The sequence below is a fragment of the Mauremys mutica genome, chromosome 14, assembly GCF_020497125.1.
Source record: "Mauremys mutica isolate MM-2020 ecotype Southern chromosome 14, ASM2049712v1, whole genome shotgun sequence".
NCBI classification, from domain to species: domain Eukaryota; kingdom Metazoa; phylum Chordata; order Testudines; family Geoemydidae; genus Mauremys; species Mauremys mutica.
Window position 1 is genome coordinate 9,759,444 of NC_059085.1, and position 25,131 is coordinate 9,784,574.

A 25,131-nucleotide genomic window follows, 5' to 3' on the forward strand; every position below is an offset into this window, starting at 1 on the left:
TCGGGGCGGGGTAGCGCGGCCTAGCGGCCAGAGTCCAGAAACACCCCCTTAGGGGCGGGGTGGCGCGGCCTAGCGGCCGGAGTCCACAAACACCCCCTTCGGAGCGGGGTGGCGCGGCCGAGCGGCCGGAGTCCACAAACACCCCCTTCGGAGCGGGGTAGCGCGGCCTAGCGGCCGGAGTCCAGAAACACCCCCTTCTGAGCGGGGTAACACGGCCTAGAACCGGAGTCCACAAACACCCCCTTCGGAGCGGGGTGGCGCGGCCTAGCGGCCGGAGTCCACCAACTCCCCCCCCTTCGGGGCGGGGTAGCGCGGCCTAGCGGCCGGAGTCCACCAACCCCCCCCCTTCGGTCCACCGGAGCCCCGGGAGCAGCGGACCTGCATCTCCAGATGGAAGGAGACCAGAGGGCTGTTGTGTTCTAGAAGGAATTAATGCAAATCCAACTAGCTGAACCAGGCATGTCAGTTGGTAAAGAAATGCACTTTTTTCCCCCTCTTAACATTCAAGTCGCAATGAATTGATTCTCACACTTTCAGATGAGAGAAATGCAGCCGATTTGAACGTTGAGGGTGTTAAAACTTCAGGAAGTTGCTAGAAGATCTGGGATATCTACAGAAAGGAAACAAGCAAAACTCATCACTGCTACCAAGAGGTAAGGAACTCACCTTAGAATGGAAAAATTGATGGATCTGGTTTCCCTTCAGGTGAAAGAAACACAGCTGATCTGATCTCCTGGGGACTGCAGATTATAAGCAGTCATATTACTGAAGAACAAACTAACGCATATTGCCAGACCTGCAAAAAGTTGCCTTCCTTGACTAGAATGGGAAGATAATCACTTATCACCTTCAAGTTTCAAACCCACGATGCAGCAGACTACCACTGACAAGGAGGTGAGCATTTAGGATTCTCTTATTGCCAAATGGATTTGTCTTTTCAGGAGGAGAGTTACAGATGCTCAGGATTTGAGTAGAAAGGAACAGGGACGGAGCTGAACAGATCCAACACCTTAAAGGACGATTGGATCTCAAAATATGAAAGACCCTTCATTCAATAAAGCAACAGGATTGGCTCTGAGGAGCGGTAAGCAACATTTGGTAAGTCTAACAAATGAGCATAGCAATTTTATAGTGCTGAATGTAATTTATGTTGTGCCAAAGGGTTTGTTACAGCTGATCACACATCTCAGGAGCTAAGAGGATGTGAGGGGGATGGCAGATGTCAGGGGATTCATCTTTATTAGGAGGTGGTGAACCTGCTTGTCACTTCTGAGTGACATCAGTGGCTTTGGTTTTGCTTGATGAAGGAAAGAGCCAGCGTGGACAATATTCAAGACACAATGTTCAAAAGTTGCTGCTGGGATGGAAGCAAAGAAGAAAGCCCTGGAGACGGGTTAGTGCTGGGACACAGACACTATCCTGGAGGGGCCTGGGACAGGGTGTGTAACCATAGCGACCAGCGGGTCCTTTCCCCACTGTGGTCCTGGCTCGCATGCACAGGGTGAAACCGATCGCCATGTTTGGGGTCAGGAAGGAATTTTCCTCCAGGGCAGATTGGCCAGAGACCCTGGAGGTTTTTCGCCTTCCTCTGGGGCATCGAGCAGGGACCAGCCCTTAGGGCCATTTAGGAACAGACATAATAAAATCAATCAGAGAGAACTTGTCTCCCTTTGTTTTTTGAATTTTCTATAAACCCGTCCTGTACCCCTCGGCCATGCCCACGCTCCCAGCCCCGCAGCAGGGCAGAGTCCCTCCCAGGTGCACTGCTCCCCCATCCGTGCCAGCATGGCCCCCATGTCAATGTCCCACTCCAGCAGGGACCCAGCACAGGAGAGACCAGCCCACCGTCCCAGAGAGGGAAAAGCCGTGTGCACGGCCCCCAGGGATGGGGAGGGGACATGGCCAGGTGCACCGGTCGAGGGGAAAGCAGGAAGCCCAGCGGCACTTTCACCATGTTCCTCTCCCAGGATGCCCCCAGGGGCCAGGCCAAGGCCTTTGGTCGGCCACATCCAAGCGCTCTGCCCCGCTGCTCTGGTCGTAAGAGCCCCTCAAAGAGCGGCTCTGAAAGGGGCAGTCAATGACCTCAGAGCAACTCTTCCATTGGCGTGGTGGGGCCACCGCTCCCTGGGCACCTGAACTGGGCTCACAGGCTAGCAGCGAATAGTCCCCCAGGGCGTTGTTGTGGGGTCTCAAACCTCTATAAACCCAGCTGCCTGAAAGCCATCGGGGCCTCATTCTCCCTGCAGGGAGACAGCATCTCCAAGGTGAAGACAATACAAGTGACTCATTCCTTGGGAAGACGGTTGGGGGAGAATGCGATATCCTGTGCAAAGATACCACGTGAACTGGTGTCACTCACAAACAGTGGTGCAGGAGGGGTCCTAACACCAGAGAAGAGCAAAATGGGGAAGGCCGTGGTCCTGGTTTTGCAACAATCTCCTCCTTTCAGCTTCTATTTGGCAAAATGAACCCAAACCAAGGGTAGTGGGGAGGAAGGTCAGATCAGGGTTTTATTTTCTTGTAACCCTTCCCCACCCCACCCCTGCCACGAGATCATAGAGAGGTGGAGGGATGGTCCGGCCCATCTCAGCCTGGCCTGAACACTGCACCACGGTCTGTACACACCCTGCCTAGGAGGAGCTGGCTGCAGGGGTATAAAACCACCACTTAAAACCCCAGATCCCAACATGTGACTCCCACTGGTTCCAGAGGGAGGTGCAGGAGCTCAGCATGTGGCCAGTAAGACAGAGGGACAGAGACTCATGAGTCGGGAGAGTGATGGAGACCCTGGCAGGGGAGGGGAGATCAGACTGAAGGCAGCGTCTCTCACAGCCTAGGGCTACATGAGACTCCTTCCAAAGAAGGAAGCAGGAACCGTCGCACGGCTGGGCTTCTCCCCAGCTTGCCAAGGGCTCACTGCCACACCCAGGCTCTGACACAGTTTAGTCCCAAACTGGAACTAAGACAGTTTCTGAGCTCACTTTCTGCATCTAAGGGGACTCTGGCAGAGGCTTCCTGCCATTTCCTACCCCATCCTCCTCACAGCCCCTCTGTAGTGAGGCGGTGCGGCTCCCCTCCGCCTTGGAGGAGGAAGAGCCCAGTCGGAGGCAAGAGTGGGCGGAGCTAGGGAGCTCTGAACCCGCCCCACAAAAGGTCAGGCGATTACCCGGAACTATAAAGGCCGGCCCTCTGCACTCAGTAGGAACCCGGCCACTGGAGGGAACAGACGTCCCTAGGGGAGCCCGAGACTGGGAAGCTCCTGCAGCCCAAGGCGGCCACCCAGACTGGCCGGAGCTACCCCGCGCCCACTACTCGGAGGAGCTGCTGGAGCTGCCCCGCGCTCGCTACCGGAGGAGCTGCCGGAGTTGCCGACCAACCCCTACCCCGACGAACCCATGCTCCTGGTCCCCCCCCCTCCCCCGAGGCCAAGCCAGGACCTGGGTAGGACCCGAGGCGGAGAACGGAAGTATCCCGGGGGCAGCCAACCCCAGTCTGGCTGCAGCATTACCAGAGCCGATGTCAGTGTGTTGTGGCCAGGATCCCCACTGACTAAGCAGCGAGTCGTCAGCCACTGCTAGGGCCCCGGGCTGGGACGCAGTGGAGTGGGAGGGCCTGCGTCCCCCCTGCCACCCAACTCCTGGGTGCAGACTCCCCCTGTCCCTGGCCTGAGGAGGCCGAAGATGGTTCCTGTTGCTCAGCCCTGCCTGAGGGCCTGAGCACTCCTGACTCAGTGTTTGTTGCCCCACCTTGACCTAGGGCCGGGCCCATAACCATTGTTACGGCTCAGCCCCGTCTGAGGGCCGGGGCCTTCTGACTCAGTGGTTCTTGCCCACCGGAGACAGGGTCAACCGTAATCACTTTGCGGCCGACTACCACAAGGACCATCAAGGGAGACCTCGGGCCAGACAATTCCCCCGGATCTCTCGGTGTGTAGTGAGCTGGCGTGGCTCCCCTCCGCCCGGAGAGGGTCGAGCCCCGCTGAACTGTTGTACACGTGGTGCCAGAAGTGGGGATCTGATCCCTTGACCCCTGTGAGAAGGGGCCGGAGAGGGAGATCCACCCCCAGAGAACCATGGAGATGGAGCGTTTGTTTAAGCTGCTGACGGAGAGTCAGGAGCGGCAGCAGACCGCCCAGCTACAGCAGCAGCAGCAGGCAGCTGCCCAGCTCCAACATCAGCAACGGCGGGACGCCGCCCAACTCCAGCAGCAGCTTATTCAGCAGCTTGGAGCCCAGCTGCAACAGCTGGTGACAGCGTTACCACACCCCGTAAAACCACAACCAGGGGATGAGGATGGGGCACCATGCCCTGCCGCCCCAGTGTGACTAACCAAGATGGGCCGCGATTTTGGATGCCTTAGATGTATTCTTTAGGCATTTCAGCTGCCACCTCTGCTAGAGCCTTGAATGGAACCCACAGTTCCTGAGGTCTTTGCTGTCAATTGATTGGCCTCTCCCTGGTTAGCTAATGATGTAATGCCAGGCTCAGTTGTCTAGTCTTGCTGCATCCCAAGACTTTCAATGGCAAAGCCTCCGAGACAACTGCAAACCATCGAAACCACTTGGCAGTAAAAAAGGAACCTTGCAACAGACAAGGGATCATCCTGCCCGGGAATAGAAACAAAAGACTTTTTCAGTGTAACAATGAAGGGGAGAGAGGCCCCCTGAATCCATTCATTGAGGAAACATCTTGCTGAACGGGGGTGTTTCATGAAAATTTGGAGCCTGGTTCCTGTGACACTAGCGAATTCTGCAACAGACTGAACTAGGGGGGTGGGGGGGGGATTATTTTGCCAGCTAGGAAAGGGAACTATTGATAAGTGTGGCCCTAGTCTGCATTTCATGATTTTGTTTTGTATTGTAACCACTGGTTTCAACTGCTCTCTTGTTTCTAGTGGACTCTGTATTCTCTCTAAAATAAACCTTCTCTTGTTTAACTGCAAGTGCTGTGTGGTTTACAGGAGCAATGATTTAAGGTGAAACTGGTCAAGTGGGATATGTTACTCCTCTGGGGTCAGAGGCTCTGGGCTTTCTGGGAGTAGCAGCATCCTGGGCTGGATATCACAGGGGATTGCTTCAAGGGGACTGGGGTGCACCTGTGAGGCAGAAGGGCCGGCCTAACCCTAGGAGAGTGCTTGAGTGGCTAACAGGCTGGGGGGTTAGGGAGCTGACCCCAGGCACCACAGCAAGGCTCCCTCTGGCTAGAGGGTGACTCACAGTCCTGGGTACCCCAAGAAAATCACAGGCAGCTAAACCCCAGACTTAAGCGCCTAGGTCTGGGGTTTAGGTGCCTAAGTCTCAGTTTGAGGCTTCACTGAGATCCACAAACCTCCCATGGGCCCATGTAGGCGCCTACACTCATTTGGCACCTACGTATTCAGGGAAAAGTTGCTTACACACCTTAGTTTGTGTCATGGGGCAGGTGCCCTGCTGCCTCCCTCTAGGCGCCTGGGTACTTAGCTCCTGCCTAAGCCCCAGTGCGATCTGTGAATCGGGGGAAGACAGGCGCCATCTGACTTGCATACAGGGCCCGATCCAGTAAGCGCGCTCAGAGGCCACCTATCGGAGCAGGTCCCATCAAAGTCTGGCTGCCAGAGAAGGAGGTGGTGGTGTTCACCGTATGGCTTCTAGCCCACTGGTAGCACACTCAGCTGGCCTGTGGGAGCCCCAGGTTCAATTCCTCCGTTTGCTTGCGGGGGAGAAAGGATTTGCACAGGGGTCTCCCACCTCTCAGGACAGGTTTCCTAACCACTGGGCTAAGGGATAGTCTGATGGAGGAGCCCTCGGTTTCAGCTGTCGTATTCTGGATCAATACCAAATCATTGGAGCAGGGGGACTGGGCCCTGGATTTCCCACCTCCCAGGTCAGTCCCTACCCACCAGGCTTCACAGTCACGCTCTCTCTGGCCCAATGACCCCTCAAGCTGTGACTCGGTGTGGGGGGAGGAACAGGGAAGGGATGCAGTGAGGTTCTGCACGCTGAGAAGGAAGTGCTGCTAGACACAGCCAAGCAGAGGGACGGTTTAAGTCGTCTCCGGTCCAGAGATTGAGCGAGAGGGGAGGAGAGTGGAGGCTGGCAGGTCGCACTGGAGATGGTAGGTCTAGCACCTTCTTCTACCCGGGGACGTGGCTGGCTTCACCTGGGCAGTGTTTAGGGAGGAGTGAGGCAGGCAGAGGAGCTGCTGCTCACAAGGGAGAGCTACAAGCTGGCTCCTTAGCAACAACCCCCACCCTCCGCCCCAGACACCTCTGAGTGTGGGGACAGTGCCAGGAACAGAGACCCCAAATGGCCCCCCAGAGCAGGACCCTGCACGGGGAACAGGGACGATGCCTTGACAGTGCCGCACAGACCCCCACAGAAGGAAACTCCAGGTGGTGAGGGGGGTTGAGTTCTGTCCTGTGCTCAACTGACCAAGATTAATTGAAATGAGACCACCCAGCTTCAACCAGCAGAGCCCCCTGCCCAGCCCTGAGCTGTCAGGGGATCCCCCTCCCCCTCCCACTGCCCAGCCCTGAGCTGTCAGGGGATCCCCCTCCCCCTCCCACTGCCCAGCCCTGAGCTGTCAGGGGAGCCCCCACCCCCCACTGCCCAGCCCTGAGCTGTCAGGGGAGCCCCCACCCCCCACTGCCCAGCCCTGAGCTGTCAGGGGAGCCCCCTCCCCCCACTGCCCAGCCCTGAGCTGTCAGGGGAGCCCCCTCCCCCCACTGCCCAGCCCTGAGCTGTCAGGGGAGCCCCCACCCCCCACTGCCCAGCCCTGAGCTGTCAGGGGAACACACCCCCCCATCGCTGCCCAATCTTAGCAGTCGGGGAGTCTCCGCCCAACCACCCAGCCCTGAGCTGAGGAGAGCCCCCCCTGCACCCCCACCCAGCCCTGAGCTGTCAAGGGAGTCCCCTCATGCTGCCCAGCCATGACATACCCAGGGAGAGCCCCCCTGCCACTGCCCAGCGCTGAGCTGTCAAGGGAGTCCCCCCGCTGCCCACCTGAGCTGAGGCAAGGCCCCTCATGATCCCCATCCAGCCCTGAGCAGCCAGGGGAGTCCCCCCCACACACACACTTACCTAGCCCTGAGCTGACAAGGAGAGCCCCACCCCTACCCAGCCCTGAGCTGCCAGGGGAGCCCCCACCAACCAGCACTGAATGGCCAGGAAGAGCCCCCCCATACTGCCCAGCCCTGAGCGGATAAGGAGAGCCCCCCCTCCCACTGCTGTGCAATTGGGCTTTCACCCAGTCACCTGGGCTGGGAGGCTCTCTCCCCCCCAGCACACCCATGAATCTCCCCTGCACATCAGCTCCAGAGCCTGACCTAGGAAGCAGATCTAAAGGTTAAAAACTGCATGGGGGGGGGCTCTTCCCCACTTTCCCCTTCCCTTCCTTTCTGCCGTCCCTCCAGAGCTCCTACATTAATGACTTTACTGAATGCTGCCAATGGCTCCCTGGGCCCCCCAATTCCAGCCAGGTGGCTGGGACAGCCGGGCTTTGTGGGGTCACTGGGAAGAGAATAGCAGCAACCCCAGCATGAGGATTGGTTGGGAAAGTGGAGATGGGCTACCAGAGACATCCTCATTCAAAGCCTCCCTGCCAGTCAAAAGACAGCATGGAGACTCTCCGGCCTGGGAGGCTGCCTGGGGAGCCAGCCAGCCACCCCCGGGAAGCTGAGACCCGGCTGAGAGGAGCAGCCAGCACTGCAGCCCTTCAGAGCGCCCCTCTCCGTTCCCTCAGATCTCTGGGCAAGGCTGGGCTCAGCCCCTGTTGGGAAGATGCCAGAGGGTTCTGCACTGTATTTTACACCCACGCGCTGCGTCTCACAGCCCCGGTTCACAGAGCTCACGCTATGGCCCTACACACAGCTGGGTAGACATTTGGGCTGCTGCTGGATCCTGCCCTCTGAAGCCCAGAGAGAGGAGGGTCCTGCTGGCGCAGCTTGCAGCATTTCAGGTTTAGACCCATGGATGGTTCCCGTTTTTTCTAATTCTAATATAACTCTATTACTCCTGAATATTGCTCCGATTGACTGAGATGCTCAGCTGTTTATCTGATTGATGGACAAAAACTGCCTCCATTCTGTGAGCTGAACTCATGGCCCTGGCCAACAATATCTCACACTTAGACTCACGTTCTCCAGGACGACCTGTTGTGGAGATGATGTTGCTAAACTGAATCACTTGCCTAAAATTCCAACTGTTCCTTCTTTCCCTGTGGAGGCTGGCAGCTCTTGCCCTCTGAGATTCTGCATTTTATCTGCATTATAAATAGGAACTAATCAGAGATAGTGTCTGTGTCAGCCAGGTGTGTCCAACAGTGTCTGGTTCAGCTCAGTGTGTCCAATATGCCTGGACCTGCCTGCTGGGAAGCACAGAGGGGTTTATGGACATGTTTTTCTGACCCCTAGGGCAGCGCCGGAGGACTCTGCTCCAGTCCAAGGGCTTGGGGATGTGGCTGGAATGGCGCCCGACTCCTGTGCTTTGCCGCCATTAGCTGGGGTAAGCCTTCCTGCAGCTCTTTGGTGGCCTGCCACTGACCCTGCCAGGGGAGAATTCATAGACTATCCCTGGGAAAGCCCTGGGAGGGGAGTGGTGTTGTGGCACCATCAGTCACTCCTGGTCTGCCCAGGGACATTTCACTGCCAGGCCCATTGAAACAGAATTCCCACCCGGGGGTGATTATTTAGGGACCTAAATCCTATTCTTCCTAATCCCTTCTCTTGGCTTTTGGCCCCTCCTGTATCTCCGGAACCAGTGGAGTCCCTAGCAAGTACCTGAGAAACAGCCCCCTGAGGGGGAGGGAGCCAGGCGCTTCCACCCTAGTTACAATGGAGAGGCCTTCACATGGGCCTGCTCGGCTTCCCAAGGCAGCTCCCGGTTCCCCAGCCGGCCAGGGGCTGATGAACTCCTCTGCACAGGCATGGTCCAGGCCAGGTCTCTCCTCTGCAAGTGCCTCCCTGGGCCTGCTGACTGCACTGGGAATGTCTGGACCCAGGGGTGAAAGTAACTGAAAGGACTTACCGGTACGCCAGAGACCTCAGCAGGGGGTGTGGCCTCAACCAGAAGAGGCGGGGCCTTTAAATCCCCAGGCCCTTTAAATCAAGCTGTGGCTGAATTTTTTTGATTTTCCACTGGGGATAATCTAAATCAAATCTTTTGTTTCAGTTCAATTCAACCCAATTCCCACAGGGGAAAATGAGGGCCTAAGGCCACTGAGCTACAACTCACAGGAAGCACTGCAGCACCATAGACCAGATACAGTTTAGTGTTGAACTGACTTGAAGTGAAACATTTTGACTTTTCCTAATCAACATTTTTCTGAACTTTTTCATTGTGTGAAAAAACATTATATTTCAACCTTTCAGGATGAAAAGAAGCGTTGAAATATTAGAATTTCCTGCAAAAAAACATTTTTGGTTGAACTTTAGCTCGACAAATCCTGAAGTTGTATTAAATCTATGGGGCAAGACTTTTGAACCGTGTTTTGCAAATCAAGTGTATGATATGTTCCTTGAAATGAACACTACTGAGCTGAGGGCAAGTCCCTAGGCTGCACTGTTTGGAAGAAGATCTGACTTCAGGGCTATTTTCAGATAGATTTCCGTAACCGTAGAGACACTGCAATATGGTGGTTGTTTTGTAGATAAAATCCCTTGATTGCATCAAGTAATGATGAGAAATAATATAAATAGATACTGTGTTTCAGTTATGTCACAGTTCAACTCTCTGGCTAGTTTCAGCCTTGCTTTGTAGTTCATCTTTATCTTTTCCTGATTTCTAAGCACTACCGGCTTCTTCACAAAACTCAGTTTTACAAAGCTCTCCAAAAATGTCTTGTAGCTTAGATTAGCTGCTAAAGCAGAGAAGAGCCAAACACCTGCAACTTCTGAGAATGCTCAAATCTGGCTCTGGATCCAGACTTTGCTGATGGTCTCATATGGAAAACGACAAAGGAAAAATTAAAATTAAAATTGACTTAATCCCATATTTCTGTGCCTCTCAAAAGAGGGCCTCAAGCACTTATATGAGGAAAAACTAAGTTTTCATAAACCTCCTTAAAAACAATTCCCCCGCTGGGAAATCCTTTTGGTTCTTCCTGGTGCACTGAAGGTATCCCAGCATACATCTCTCAGTGACAACAGCATGGAATCTGTCTATGGATCACAATGAGACGTTTGCTATTTGTGGTGGCTCATTTTGGAATACTTTCATTAAACCACAACCTACCAAAGAATTTCATAGAATGGGTGTGGGGGGGGGGGTTGGTTTAGTTAGCTTGTGAACCTCTGCTGAGTGGAGACATTCAGACCAGAAATCAAAGCCTAAAGCTGGTTTAATTTTTGCAGTTCACCTTTTACCAGTTTTCAATCCCTGTAGTTCTTATTTGACTAAACTCTGCTGGTTAGGTAGAGACTCTCAGCAGGAGATTTGTGATGTCAGATCCAAGAATAACACATACAGGCCATTAGAACTGGACTGGCCTCTTATAGGCAGGCTGGTAGCACTGCCTAGCATTACGGCTGCCAATGCTTCCCATTATAAGACCCTGTTTTCAGTTGCTTATAACTTTGCCAGGCTTGAACCATTTGGATGGACATTTTTCCACCCGCGTTGTCTGCCCCACACTGAACTCTTTGGAAAATTTCAACCAAAACAGTTCAGCCATGTCCAAGAACAAGGCTATGGAAAAAAGATGTTGTTTTGTTCATGTTCAAAAAATCGGGTGAGCTTTTCTTTAAAAAGCTCTGGTGCCCCCACTTTGGAGCAGGAACTTGAAATGTGGCAGGGAGCAGGCGATTGTGTCAGGGAGATGCCTGTGAAAATCAGACCAAAATTTGGCCAAGTTATAAGCCTTTGAAAAACTGCAGTTTGTACTTGCTCAGTAGAGACTTTGATTTTAGCAGCCACATTCCCTGAAGAGCCCATCTATATTATTGGTCAGGCTCCAGCTCGGGGCTGAGCAGGATGTTCCCTGTAATTGCAGCTCTGGGCTGAGCCAGGCACCGGAACGGAGAGGAGAGAGGCTGTCTCTACTGGGCTCTCAATGCCGCCCTCAATGCGGAGCAGGAAGCTGCCTTGTTTGAAGACAGAGGGACAAGAGCCAGACCTGCCGTGGGTGGGGATGGCAGAGGGTGTAGATTGGGAAAAGGAGTCCAGGGGGAAGACTGGGACTGGAGGTTTGCATCGGAGAGAAAAAACCTGGGTCTGGGAATTGGGGAGGGGAGAGTCTGGGACTGGCTGGGCAGGGAGACTGGGACCTGGGGGAGGGGAATGGGGGGAGTGGGAGCAGGTAGGCTGGGGGAGAGTGAGGTTGGGTGTGGATCTTGCGGGGGACTGGGACGGAGAACCAGGAGGGCAGGAGGAAGGAGGGGAGCGGGAGGGGAGACAGCTCTGCCAAGGAGCTGATGTGCAGGGGGAATGGCTGGGCAAGGACACTGGGAGAAGGAGGCCGGAGATGTCTGCTAAGACTGGATGGCAAACCCAGGGAGGGAGAGTGGCCCTGCGAGCCAATAGGGATATAGATATAGAGCCAGGATGGGGGGGAGAGGGGGAGGCGGGGACTGGCTGGGCAGGGAGCCTGGGGACAAGGAGCTTGGAGGCTGGGGGAAACCGAGAATGGCCAGGAGAGGAGAGTGGGACCGGGTGTGGAGGGATGCCTGAGGTAGGACGGGGAATCCAATCCAGAGAGGTGAGACTAGGACTTGCTGGACAATGAGACTGGTACTGAGGTGAGGAGCCAGGACTGGGGAAGCGACAGGTCTGGGACAGGGGCAGGTTAGGGGGACAGGGCAGAAGGGGCCTTGCTTAGGAGGCAGAGGCAGAAGAGTCGGTGGCCACTAGAGAACACTCCCCTCCAGAGCCTGGAATGGAACCCACAGTTCCTGAGGTCTCTGCTGTCAGCAAATATCTGTGAAATCCCCTGGCAAAATGTGTGTCTCATATCCCAATAGTGCTGGCCCATACGGAGCATGACAACCTGCTCCTGCTATTGGTTCCTCCATTAGCTCAAGTGGCAGAGGTCTGTGCACTGGATCTCAGGATTTTAACCCTGCTGATGATCCATATTGGTGTCACTATGGTGCCACGTGATCGATCTTACAGTTTGCTTTTTAAAAATGTAGGACGTTACAGACACACACACAGACACTCACAAAGAAACCTACTTTAAAAGAACATCGTTAATGTTTCAAAGTCAAGCACTGATACCATAGGAAATGCCAGAACCCTTCCCTCCCTGAGTGCGCAGGATGGGCCCATGCTCGGGAATGAATCCAGGTTGTACAGTGAAAAAAGCTGTTGTCTGTAGGAGCCCTACCCCACCTGTTGCAGGTGCTGGAAGGTGTGATGAATGAGGCAGGGGTTTGCAAGAATAGAAAGGAGGGTTTCAAGGGTAAGGCTGTTGGCTGCCGCCCTGGAGAATTGGATTCTATCCCTGCCTCTGCCCCAGAGTTCCCATGTGATGCTGGCAAGTCACTAAAACCAAACTTTTCCCAGGTGGCCACTGAATGTGTGTTCCTCACTTTCTGGGCGCTCAAATTGATACCCTGGGGTCTGATTTGCAGAAGTGCTGAGCACTCACAGCTGCAGCTAAAGTCAATGGGAACAGTGCTCTCCACATAGCACTTTACAATGCTAAATACTCCAGAAAATCCGGTCCTAGGGGGTCTCAAATGTAGAGCCCTCTGCAGATACACAATGTATATCCGCGGATGCGGATATCTGTGGATATAACGCGGACATCCACGGATTTGCAGGGCTCTAGTGACAGTGAGTGAGACCCACAGGGCCATGGCCAACGACTGGGCCAGGAACCGCAGCGGCGAAAGAAGCAGCATGTCGGGCTGCCACTGGCAGGAGCCAGCGCCCAGCCCAGGCAGCTCCTCCGGCATGGCTGTACCTCCTCCAGCCCTGCCCACCGGGCGGGCACTAGGCTGACCGGCAGCTGTCTCTGGTCACACCAGTGTGTGCAAGCGGCGTCTCCTGACCGGGAGCCTGTCTCGCTCGTTGTCACTACAGCCCTGCAAGTCTGCGGTATCTGCTTTAGATCCATGGATACCCGCATCTGTGGATATAACTGAGTATCCGCGCAGGGCTCTACTCAAACGGGACACCCCAAAATTACTTTCGGCCTTAATCTCTCTGGTCCAGCTCCTCAAAGGTATTTAGGCACCTAACTTGCAATAAAGTCAATGGCTGTTAGGTGCCTAAATACCTTTGAGAACCAGTGCCTCTATGCCTCTGTTCCCATCTGTGAAATGGGGATAATACCACCCTCTCATCTCCCAGGGCTGTTGTGAGTATAAACTCATTAATGTTTGTGACGCACTCAGATACTGGCATGATGAGCGCTATAGAAAAGCCTTTAGGGAGATGAATAATTCTGTCTTCAGAGCAGGGTTTGTATCGTGTGCAGTAAATAAGGCTGGGGCGGGGGGGAGAGGCGGTCACACATTGACCAGTGAGGAGAAAACACACAGTTGAATAGCTCCTCATTCAGTGAGCACCGTCCATCCTCCGCACCGAGTGAGGCAGAGGACCCATGGGAAAATAGTACATTCTCTTGCCATTAAAGACCACGCCATCGTGCACACGCACAAGGGGGCTGAACACAGTTACATGGGCAACCTTAATTGTGGCATTTCCTAACGTTTGAGCGCTTGACTTTTCAACCTAAATAATGTTCTTTTACTGCAGTTCTTTTGTGTGTGATATAAGATCCTGTCTGGTGTCACCCATCGAGAGTCAGCCCATAGCTCTGTCACTGACTGTCACACAAGTTTGCCTGTTTTTACCCTTTCCAACAGTGCTCGTGACTCAGATGGAAGTGGGAGCCTGGACCTACCATTATGGAGACAAATCTGATTACTCATGGGAGCTGGCCAGAAACTTTTGCAGGTCATTCTACACCGACCTCGTAGCAATCCAGAACCAGAGGGAAATTGCTTATCTCAACAGTGTCTTACCCCACTCTAGAACATACTACTGGATTGGGCTACGAAAGATAAAAAATGTCTGGACGTGGGTTGGTACCAACAAGGCCCTGACGAAGGAGGCTGAGAACTGGGCTAACAGGGAACCCAGCAATAAAGGGAGGAACCAAGACTGTGTGGAGATTTACATAAAGAGAGACCTTGATGCTGGAAGGTGGAACGATGAGCACTGCCAAAAGAAAAAGAGGGCTCTGTGTTACCAAGGTAACCACCCCACCACTGCCATTCTCTGTGGAAGTGTGGGTCTGTCTAACACATGTAGGGATTGCTGGGGAGAGTTGCTGGATTGACAGCCCTGGAGAAGTAAGTCCCTAATTGTCCATAGAAGGGTGTCGATGGGCTGGCCGCCTCCCATGCCGCCTCGTGGTCTGAGGTTGCTCCGCAAGCCACTCTCGCCTCTCCCGGCTGGAGTCTTTCCTTACTGCCTGGAGTCTGTTCTCCCTGGCTCTCAGCCTTCTTCAGCCCTCTGGCTCGGGCTTCCTTCCAGCCCCAAACCCTGCCGGCCGGTGAAGGGTTTCCTGCAGAAGCCTCCTGGCTTGTGTCTCCCTGAGCATCCCCCTTCTCTGACGCTTCCTGCCCCTTGTCCAGGGACATCAGCTGACCCCTGCTCAGCTGTGCCTACCTGCTAACTAGGGCTGGCTGGCCCCAGACCGCTAGCCCTTAAAGGGCCAGACACACGGTTACAAAGAGGTACAGTCTGCGCAGAGGAACTTCACCCACCCACCCAGCTAGAGAACCTCAACCCTGATCTGCAGGGTCAGTCGGTCTCCATGGCCCACCGAGTCCTGACTTCTCTACGGAGACAGTCACCAAGGGCCTGGTTAGTGCTAGCTGGTGTTAGGCATTAGGGATATTGTCCCGTGGCCGGCAGCTCAGGCCTGCTCCCGCTTTGCATGTTAGCCATTGGGTGCAACACTGTGCCTGGGAGCACTCACTGCTCTCTGTGCCTCGCTGGCTCCTTTGGCTGGGGAGTTAAAGTCCTGCCTTCCACATTCTCCCTCACAAATGGGCAGTGCAGACCAGAGCTGAACCTGGGCTCTGAATGAGTCTTCCTTTGATCCCTACGTTCGTCTCATCACAAAGTCCTGTTGTAAATTGACATGCCAGGCGCTTCTGAGCCCTTGGGAGATGCAGTGGCGTCTCCTTGCCAAAGAGTTACTACCCTCCTCGCAGTGCAATCAGTGCTGGGGGGGCAGGGAGGTCAAACCACAACCTGATCGCCAAACGTGGCACGCGCTGCCCTCTAATCAATGCCTGGGTGTGTCCCCTGCAGGCCCAGCATGCAACGCTCCATCTCAATCCAGAGGGCAGCCAACCCGTCCAGCTCAGCGCTGTCCACGGGCAGCGCCTCTGGGTGCAAGAGCCGTGTGACAATCTGTGCAAAGCAGCCACTGCCTCCAAGCTTCCGGCAAGGTGCCAATGCCACCTGGCTGGGCAAAGCTTGGGTGCCCTGGCTGGTATCTAGCCCCCCGCCCCCAAGTGCTCTTGCAGGGCCTGAGCCAAGGCCTTTGAGAGCAGGTTTTCCCCCAGGACTTTCCCCCAGGCTGTGAAAGAATCCCGCAGTGAAGAAATGCAGCAGGGATGGAGTGCAGGGTCCAGGCAGTGGGGCGGGTTCTGACTGGGCTCTAAGGAGGTGTTAGGGTGGATCCTAACCCAGCTGTATCTCTGCAGCGTCTTGCCAGCGTTCCTCCTGCAGCCAGCGCGGCGAGTGCGTGGAGACCATCGGGAACTACACCTGTGATTGCTACCCTGGCTTCTACGGGCCGGAGTGTGAACACGGTGAGGGCAGTCGAACAGGGACACTGGGGTGGGGGGAGCCCCGCCGCAGGGCCTGCTACAGTCACTGCATTTACTTTCTGGAGGGTCTCCCCAGAGACGTCCTCTGGGGCGACGGCCTGGGCACCCTCAGTGCTGCTCCTCGATTCACCGAAGAGGGGGGCCAGCCCAGCCGGAGGAGGGGCCTTTGCCGTGGCTCCCTGGCCAAGGAGGCAGAGTGGGGTGGGGGTGTAGCCTCCCAAGCGCCCGCCCGCCCTGCGGCTCTAGCACGTCCGCCCCAGCCCAGCCCAGGCGGTTTGCCTCCCTTAGGGGTAAGGCTGCCCCCCATCCCCTGTCAGCTGGAGCTGCCCAAGCAGCACAGACAGTCGCCGCTCCCTTAGGGCTGAGCAGGGTGCCCAGGCCTCAGCTGGGGACAGAGCCTCCTGCTGGGCTGAGTCTGCAGCAGCTGCCAGGCCCGGAAAGTCTCTCAGCTGGGCGGGGCATCGGCTTGTGCCCGACTGCCAGACGCAGCTTCTCAGACAGGCTGCTCAGCTCGCTCTGCTCCCCAGACAAAGCACGTGCTCTTCTTCCTGCCTTGCCGAGCTCAGCCCCAGCAGGGCCGTCATGGCACGTCTCCACTGCAGCCGGGTGCAGGCCCAGCTAGCCAGGTCTGGGCCAGGGGGCTCAAGCCCGAGCTTTGCACGTAGCAGTGTGGATGCTGCGGCTCTCAAGCCGAGGGGCTGGGGCAGGCTGTGCTCCAGAGAGCCTGAGACCTGGCAGCTAGGGGGAGCCACAGGCAGGTGTGCTTGAAATCCTCCCAGCTGCTCATGCTGCTGTATTTCCTTTTAGTTGTGAGGTGCAAAAACCTTCACCCCGGGCCTGACTGCAGTCATCCCCTGGGGGAATTTAGCTACAACTCCACATGCAAGTTCCAGTGCCAGGAGGGGTTTGAACTGCAAGGGCTGGACACGGTGCAGTGCTTGGCGTCGGGGAACTGGACAGCAGCAGCTCCGGAGTGTGCAGGTGGGTGCCAGCAGCTGCTCCTGCCTCCTCCCCACTGATTGTACAGTGGGATTCTCAGAGCAACCCAGAGCCACTGATGCTGATTGGAAGTTGGGCACCGTGCCCCTTTGAACAGCCCCAAGCTTAGCATTTAATGCCTTTGGCTTCTCATGCGGTGTTTGCAGCCGGTGGTTGGCCTGGAGCCCTCACTAATCTTTGTCTCTCTCTGGGGTTTACACAACTCATCTCTGTGTTATCTGTGCCTTTACCAGCTCTACGTGTACAAGTATTGTCTCTGGCTGCTTTCCCCATCCTCCCATGGTGGTTTGTTTTTAATTGCAAAATGTAATCGAGCTCCAGCTGAATGTAACTGGTTTGATGTCTTCATCCTGGGAAGCTCCACAACAATCACAGGGACCACCCGAGTCTGGAGGCTGGACAGGGTCAGTGCAACCCATTAAGTGACCGAGGCGGTCGCCTAGGGCGCTAGCATTTGGGGGGCGGCATTTTGGGTCCTTCGGCGGCGACCGCGGCGGCCGGATCTTCGGCCGCCCCGGTCGTCATGGGCATTTAGGCGGAGGGAGCTGGGGCAGGGCGGCGCGGGGAGGGCTGTCTGCAGCAAGTAAGGGGGGGCCCGGCCCACAGGGGAACCGCTCCCCGCCCCAACTCACCCCTGCTCTGCCTCCTCCCCTGAGCACGCCACCCCGCTCTGCTTCTCTCCCTCCCAGGCTTGTGGCGCCGCCTGGGAGGCGGGAGAAGTGGAGCGGTGACGGTGTGCTCGGGGAGGAGGCGGAGCAGAGGTGAGCTGGGGTGGGGAGCTGCCACACGGCTCCCCAGGCTGAGGGAAGCTGCCACAGGGGGCACCTCAGGGCGGGGCGGGGGAGCAGAGAGTTGCAGGGTGCATGAACTGGCCCTTGGAAGGGGATCCCATAGTCGAGTGATGTGGAGGAGAAATCCACTCTTTGTGGCATTATACCATGTTAGGGATACTCAACGTGCATGAAGTCACAGGGCTTAAAGATGGGGGGAGACCACCAAGCCCACCATGCTCATCCCCTGGCTGGAGGCATTGGAGGATGTTGCCTTGTCGGGTATCATCCTAGGATCTGTGGCACCATTTTCTTTGGAGGATACTGCACTGCCCAGGACATCTTGCCATCCACGCTCAGGCCTGCATTGCATGGTGATTCTGGAGGCCAGGCATCCCAGAGTCCTGTGTTTCTTGTGTCGCTGTTTCCCTGTGAAATGTGCTCAGGTTACAAGTAAAAAGATGTTTTCTCCTGCGTTGTCAGCCGTAGCGCCTTGTGAATGCCAATGTGGGTACACACAGGTCCGGGGCTAATGCTCCTTTCTGAGCAGAACTCCAGTTGTCTGCTCTTTCTGCTCACAAACTCCAGCAGCAGGTTCTCAGACCGTTATCTGGTGGTCTGAAAGAGAAACTTCATTGCAGCAGCCTTGCAAACCTGGCTTGGACTGCTGAGTCAAGCGGAGTTCTTTTCTTTCTGCACATCGCACCAGGTAACACAGGCTCTCCGCACGATACGAGGCCCGTTCAGTGACATCTCGCCAACCCAGCTGCTGTGCACGAGTCTGCACAGGTGACACTGATGACAGGTTGGGACACGGTTCCATTGATGATGCACAAGAAGCAATGGGGCGGCTGGTCACTCCTTCACTCCCGCTTCTTGCTCCAGCCTAGTAGATGTAAAGAGTGGTAATGTTTGTTTGAGTCACTAAAGACAGGTGCATGGGGAGCAGACCAGCTGAGTAGGGGCTTGTCTACACACAGCTTCTGTACCACATTAACTAGATCTGTTTCGAAATCAATGTAGCAAACCCCCAGCGAGGCTGCAGTGACATCGGCACAGAGATGCTTAGAGAAGTTGGACAATTTCTGTAATGTTACAGGGTAAATAAACAGCTCTCGCACTGCACAAGCTGTGTGCAGCCCAGCCCAGGCGGGGCCATTGACCCATACTCTTCACCAGAGCAGAACCACTCTTGCAGTGGTGTTTGTGATAGTCACTCTGCCTTTTCTTCCCCTTGTTTTCACCCCATTTCCCTCCTTAGAGCCCTCCTGCTTCTCTACATGAGCCCTCTCCCTGGGCCGTTTGCACTCTCCAGAGACTGGGATGCTGAGCAAGGGGGGAGTTGGGAGGTGAATCCTGCTGTTGCTGCTACTAGGGCTTAGGGCTGTCTCCTCTTGGGAGCCCCCTGCCTCACTGCCCCCCAACCCCAGGGAGCAGCATGACACAGGCCGTGCAGGAAATGCTGCTTTGGCAACTAGCTGCTTTCACAATTTCTTTCTCGACTTGTTGCCCAGGTCTCTGTGCTCTCCTTTGCCTTCCCAGCTGGGAAGTGGATCCCTGGCCCTGGGATGTCTGGTGTGACGGGTTAGATCACAGAACCCCCCTGCCAACTGATGTGCCAAGATGACTTTTCCCCCTGCTTTCCCTGCCAGCCTGGGACTCCAGCACCCTGTCTTGCTGAGCCAGACGTGCCCGTCTGCTCCGACACAGACCCAGGGTCTGAAGCACGTGCCCCAAAGCTGCAGACTTAGCTGAAAGCAGCTTACAGAAGTGTTCCTGTCTTTAACACTCAGATGCCCAACTCCCAGTGGGGTCCAAACCCCAAATAAATCCATTTTACCCTGTATAAAGCGTATACAGGGTAAACTCATCAATTGTTCACCCTCTATAACACTGATAGAGAGAGATGTACAGCTGTTCCCCGCCCCCCTTCAGGTACTAATACATACTCAGAGTTAATTAATAAGATACAGTGATTTTATTAAATACAGAAAGTAGGATTTAAGTGGTTCTAAGTAATACCAGACAGAACAAAGTAAATTACCAAGCCAAATAAAATAGAACACACAAGCCTATGTCTAAGAAAACGGAATACAGATAAAAACCTCACCCAGTAAGCTTCCTTTTACAGACTAGTCTCCTGCTAGTCTGAGTCCAGCAATCACTCACACCCCCTATAGTTACTGTCCTTTGTTCCAGTTTCTTTCAGGTATCCTTGGGGGTGGAGAGGCTCTCTCTTTAGCCAGCTGAAGACCAAATGGAGGGGTCTCCCAGGGGTTTAAGTAGACTTTCTCTTGTGGGTAGAGACCCCCTCCTCCCTCCTATGCAAAGTCCAGCTGCAAGATGGAGTTTTGGAGTCACATGGGCAAGTCACATGTCCATGCAAGACTCAGTTTTTACAAAAAAAGGAACAGGAGTACTTGTGGCACCTTAGAGACTAACAAATTTATTTGAGCATAAGCTTTCATGGGCTTTCGTTGAGCTTATGCTCAAATAAATTTGTTAGTCTCTAAGGTGCCACAAGTACTCCTGTTCTTTTTGCGGATACAGCCTAACACGGCTGCTACTCTGAAATCAGTTTTTATAGGCGGCAGCCATGGCTTACCTGCTACCTTGAACGTCCTCAGGTAGACTTCTTATGTGGATTGGAGCCTCCCAAGATCCATTGTCCCTTAAGTGCTTCTTGATTGATCACTTAATTTGCACATTCCTTTGTCAAGAAGCCGACCAAATGCTTTACAAAGGCTACTTAGAAATCAAGCACGTACACAGCCAATATTTCTAACTTCAAGTACAAAAATGACACCTGCCTACAAATAGGAGGAATGGATTCAGTAGATCGTAACCTTTACGTAGATGTTACAAGGCATATGTAGCCTAAAACATATTCCAGTTATATTATATATACATTCATAAGCAGATTCCCATGAAGCCTTATGGGATACACCATCACACATGGAAAGGGAGGTCTGTGCTTCTGCGGCATAGTCAGGGGCAGGGGACTGGGTCCCCTTGTGCACTCAGAGCACCATGGAATGGGCATTCGTGTAACGCTGGTGCAGGCTGGGAGTCTCCTGTCTGCCTGGTGCCTGCAGGGAGCTAGGGAGATGGTCACAGCCCCATGACATGACACTCCCCAGCTGCGGCCTCACGGGACATTAATGACAGCTGGCCCTCGGGGAAATGGAAAGGAGAATCTCTGCTTCTCTCTTGAACAACACTGGGTTTCTAGCCCTGCTCCTTGTGCAGACACCCTTGGAAATGTAACCACAGCAACTCTGAGGCTCGGCTGGGATGCTTGTCGCTAAAGATCACCAGGGATTCCCAGGGCTGGGGGGTGCAAAATCACAGCCAGGGGCCCCTAGTTCATGTGGCTATAGAGGGTAGGACTCCAGGCTATCCTGGCCCCAGGGCAGCTCCAGCTTCTGCCAGCAGCTGCCTATGGCAGAGCCAGCTCCTCTGCTGGGCAGACAAAGGTATAACATGATCCAAAGGCTGGACTGGAATGGCCCATGAGGATAATTAACATTGGAACAACTTACCAAGGGGTGTGGTGGAGTCTCAATCCTTTGGAGTGACACACACGAGGTCAGACTGTATTGTCATAATGGTCACTTCTGACCTTCACATCTATGAATCAAGTTGCCTCTTAACCTTCTCTCTATAAGATAAATAGATCTTTTTCATTCTTACTAGAAGGCAGGTTTCCTGGCCCACAAATCAGCCTCATAGCTTTTTTCTGAGCCCTTTCCAAGTTTGCAAAGTCCTTTTAAAAGTGCGTGCCCAGAACTGGACACAGGCTTCCATCAGTGGTGCCACCTGTGCTGTGTTTAGAGGCAAAATCCCTCTCTACTTGCACTCCATATTCCCCTGTATCTGCACAGATCAGTTCTGGGAGGGCACTCTAGGCAAAGGGGTGATTCAGAAGAAAGCACGAAGATGCGTGTGGGAACCAGCTAACCAGAGGCAGAGGCTGGCAGCATGGGTAGAGCAGAGGGCCTGAGGGTGGAAACATGATAAAAACCAAGATCAGATAAGTAGGAAGAGGCAGAGTTGTGCAGGAACAGATATGTTTTGGGTGTAACCAGCTAACCCTCGCTCACGTCCTCAGCTAGCCCTGTGCATAGCAGTGTGAGCATGGTAAGCAGTTCCTTATAACTGGGGCTAGCAAAAATTGATGTGCAGGCCTACTCAAATGCTAAGGCTGGCGTTGATGTGCAGCTGTCAAAAAAATACTAGCAGATGCCACACATAACTAGTCTGACTTAGAGGACTAGGAACTGACCGAGGAGCGACTACAGACCTCAGCCTTGACAAGCTTAATTCCAGTAGTGAATGGTCTGCAGCAGATTTCCCCGCACGCAGGGCGGCACTGTGCATTTCCTAGACCATGCCCATCACTGTGGCCTCTGCAGCATGTTCTAACTGCTTGAAACCTACCCTGCTCTAGAGTGAGGCCAGCAAGAGTCACGGGCTTTGTGAAGGTATCAGTAAGAACAGGAGCCGTCCAAAGCCTTAAGCCAAACAATCTGATGGATGATTTCGAATCAGAAAGGCAAAGGCCCTTCTGAACCCCTGCGTTTCCTGGGTTTCTGCTGCTGCAGATACTCACAATAGTCCAAGTGTTTGGATTAAAAGTACAAGCCATCATTGATGGGGCAGGCAGATTGTCCAGGGGAGAAAGCGGCACCCTTGACCTGGTAGGAGGGTTCCTCCTGGCGAGCAGAGGGCCCAGTGGGACATGGGCAGGTGTGTACTTGGGGATTTGGCAGCTTTGAGGTTATGGACGTGTGTCTTATCCCACCCACCTCATTCGTGGAACTGAATGAGCTGCCTCTACTGGCAGCCTGGAACACTACAATAATCTGTCATTTTCCTTGGTGCTGTCATTAAGTCGCCCTTTCTATGCACTTTGTTTCTTTAATGTGACAGTAGAGTCATTCTTACCTGTGAAAGACTGGCAGGGTGACAGACAGACTCTTGCTAGGTGCAGAACATTTCATCAGAGCAAAACAAGTCAAGGTGGGAAAGGAGCAGGTCTCTGGTACAGGAGTGGGGTGTCTATAGAAAGAGCCCTAATAGGACAGAGCAAATATTTTATTGACTAAATAATCACATTTGATAAGACGCATTTTGGCCCCGATCATGAAGAGCTCTCAACTGTGGGCAATTGGAATAAATGAGCCCTGAATGTGTCTTGTTCAACCTGACCCTTTAAATGATAATAAACACCTACCTCTTGTCTAGTACGTCCCATCAGTAGCTCTCAAAGCTCTTTACAAAGCAGGTTAGTATCATTATCCCCATTCTACAGATGGGGTAACTGAGAAAGAGAGGGGAAGTGGATCACCTAAGGTCACCCCCAGGGTCCAGCAGCAGAACCCAGGTCTCCCCTGCAGAAGTAGCCACACTGCCCCTCTTCTAATGGGGCTCTTGAACATTGTATAGCTACATCTGTCCACAGCTGAATTCTTCTTTTTCTATAGCTTGGCTTAAATGTTATATTTTGCATGGATTAATGTATTCATTAATTGCACCCCTTGAGGTTTCTAACAATGCAGCTCCTTCAGGTGTGGCAGTTCAGTACTTTTACTCCAAGAATGTAATAAAAGATCATATAAAACAATTGCAAGTTCTAGGGTGCATTGTGTAAGAGGCACAGTGAATGATACCTGGGTTCAGCGGCAGGACACTTGTCATAGGTCTCACCCCCACTCTGAACTTTAGGGTACAGATGTGGGGACCTGCATGAATACCTCTAAGCTTAACTACCAGCTTAGATCTGGTCTCGCTGCCACCATCCAGATTTCTGAGTTATCTGGAAAACTCTGTCTTTCCCCCCAAAACCTTCCCCTCCCTGGGTAGCCTTAAGAGACTCCTTCACCAAGTCCCTGGTGAGTCCAGATTCAATTCCCTTGGATCTCAAAAACAAGGAAGAATTACTCCTTCCCCCTCCCTTGTTCCCCCCACCAATCCCTGGTGAGTCCAGATCCAATTCCCTTGGATCTAAAAAACAGGGAAAACATCAATCAGGTTCTTAAAAAGAAGGCTTTTAATTAAAGAAAAGAAAGGTAAAAGAAAAAAACCTCTGGGAGACAGCATACAAGCTGATCTCACAGACAATAGATTTAAAACACAGGATGTTCCCCTGGGCAAAAACCTTAGTACACACAAGAATACCCAAATTTGATTACTCCCCTAATTGCACAAAGACAAGTAACAAAAGTAAATAAACATAAACTTATTTATTCCTTTCTAAAACTTACTATTCTGATAAGAGGCTGGTTCCTTGATTTTTTTCACTCCGGCCCTGGAACTGGTTTTGTTCAACACCTTTATTAATTTTCTGGATGATGGGATGAATTGCACCCTCAGCAAGTTCACAGATGACGTTAAGCTGGGGGGAGAGGTAGATGCACTGGAGAGTAGGGATAGGGTCCAGAGTGACCTCGGCAAATTGGAGGATTGGGCCAAAAGAAATCCAATGAGGTTCAACAAGGACAAGTGCAGAGTCCTGCACTTAGGAAGGAAGAATCCCATGCACTGCTACAGGCTGGGAACCAACTGATTAAACAGCAGTTCTGCAGAAAACAACCTGAGGATTACAGTGGATGAGAATCTGGATATGAGTCAGCTGTGTGCCCTTGTTGCCAAGAAGGCCAATGGCATATTGGGCTGTATTAATAGGAGCACTGCCAGCAGATTGAGGGAAGTGATTATTCCCCTCTATTTGGCACTGGAGTACTGTGTCCAGTTTTGGTCCCCCTACTACAGAAGGAATGAGGACAAATTGGAGAAAGTCCAACGGAGGGCAATGAAAATGATTAGGGGGCTGGAGCACATGACTTACGAGGAGAGGCTGAGGGAACTGGGGTTATTTAATCTGCAGAAGAGAAGAGTGAGGGGGGATTTGATAGCAGACTTCAACTACCTGAAGGGGGGTTCCAAAGAGGATGGAGCTCAGCTGGTCTCAGTGGTGGCAGATGACAGAACAAGAAGCAATGGTCTCAAGTTGCAGTGGGGGAGGTCTAGGTTGGATATTAGGAAACACTATTTCACTAGGGGGGTGGTGAAGCACTGGAATGTGTTAACTAGGGAGGTGATGGAATCTCCGTCCTTAGAGGTTTTTAAGGCCCAGCTTGACAAAGCCCTGGCTGGGATGATTTAGTTGGTGCTGGTCCTGCTTTGAGCAGGGGGTTGGATTAGATGACCTCCTGAGGTCTCTTCCAAGCCTAATCTTCTATGATTCTATGTGAGCCTATGTGAGTCTTACTGTTAAGCCTATGTGAGTTTTACTGTTTTGCATGAATACTGTGTGTGCCTCCTTTTCCCTGTGTGCTGCACCAATACCACGGTGGTGGGAAAAGGGGTGTGTGGCTTTGAATGAGATCCTCTGGGGCAGGTGAGGCTGCTCCAGCTGCCTGTACATATGTTATGGCCGGTCCCCTTCATAACCTTAAACCCAGGAGGGGGTGCAACCAGGTGACGACCAGGTGACACTTTGCCTGGGAAGCGAGACAAAGACAAGGAGGAGAAGCAACGGGGGAGTCTGAGGTCAGGCTGCTGGAAGCTGTCAGTCTGCTTGGGGGTACTG

General features: G+C 53.5%; 1 protein-coding gene across 1 annotated transcript in view; it reads left to right on the forward strand.

Moving 5' to 3' along the window:
- Positions 1-361: 361 nt before the first annotated feature.
- Positions 362-25,131, forward strand: part of LOC123349513 (P-selectin-like) — a 37,967-nt gene continuing 13,197 nt past the window's right edge. The window contains exons 1-6 of the mRNA XM_044987669.1: positions 362-653; positions 942-1,098; positions 8,389-8,479; positions 13,786-14,175; positions 15,643-15,750; positions 16,576-16,749. Coding sequence (XP_044843604.1) covers positions 1,036-1,098; positions 8,389-8,479; positions 13,786-14,175; positions 15,643-15,750; positions 16,576-16,749 — 826 coding nt within the window. The 5' untranslated portion in view covers positions 362-653; positions 942-1,035. The remainder of the gene's footprint in view (positions 654-941; positions 1,099-8,388; positions 8,480-13,785; positions 14,176-15,642; positions 15,751-16,575; positions 16,750-25,131) is intronic.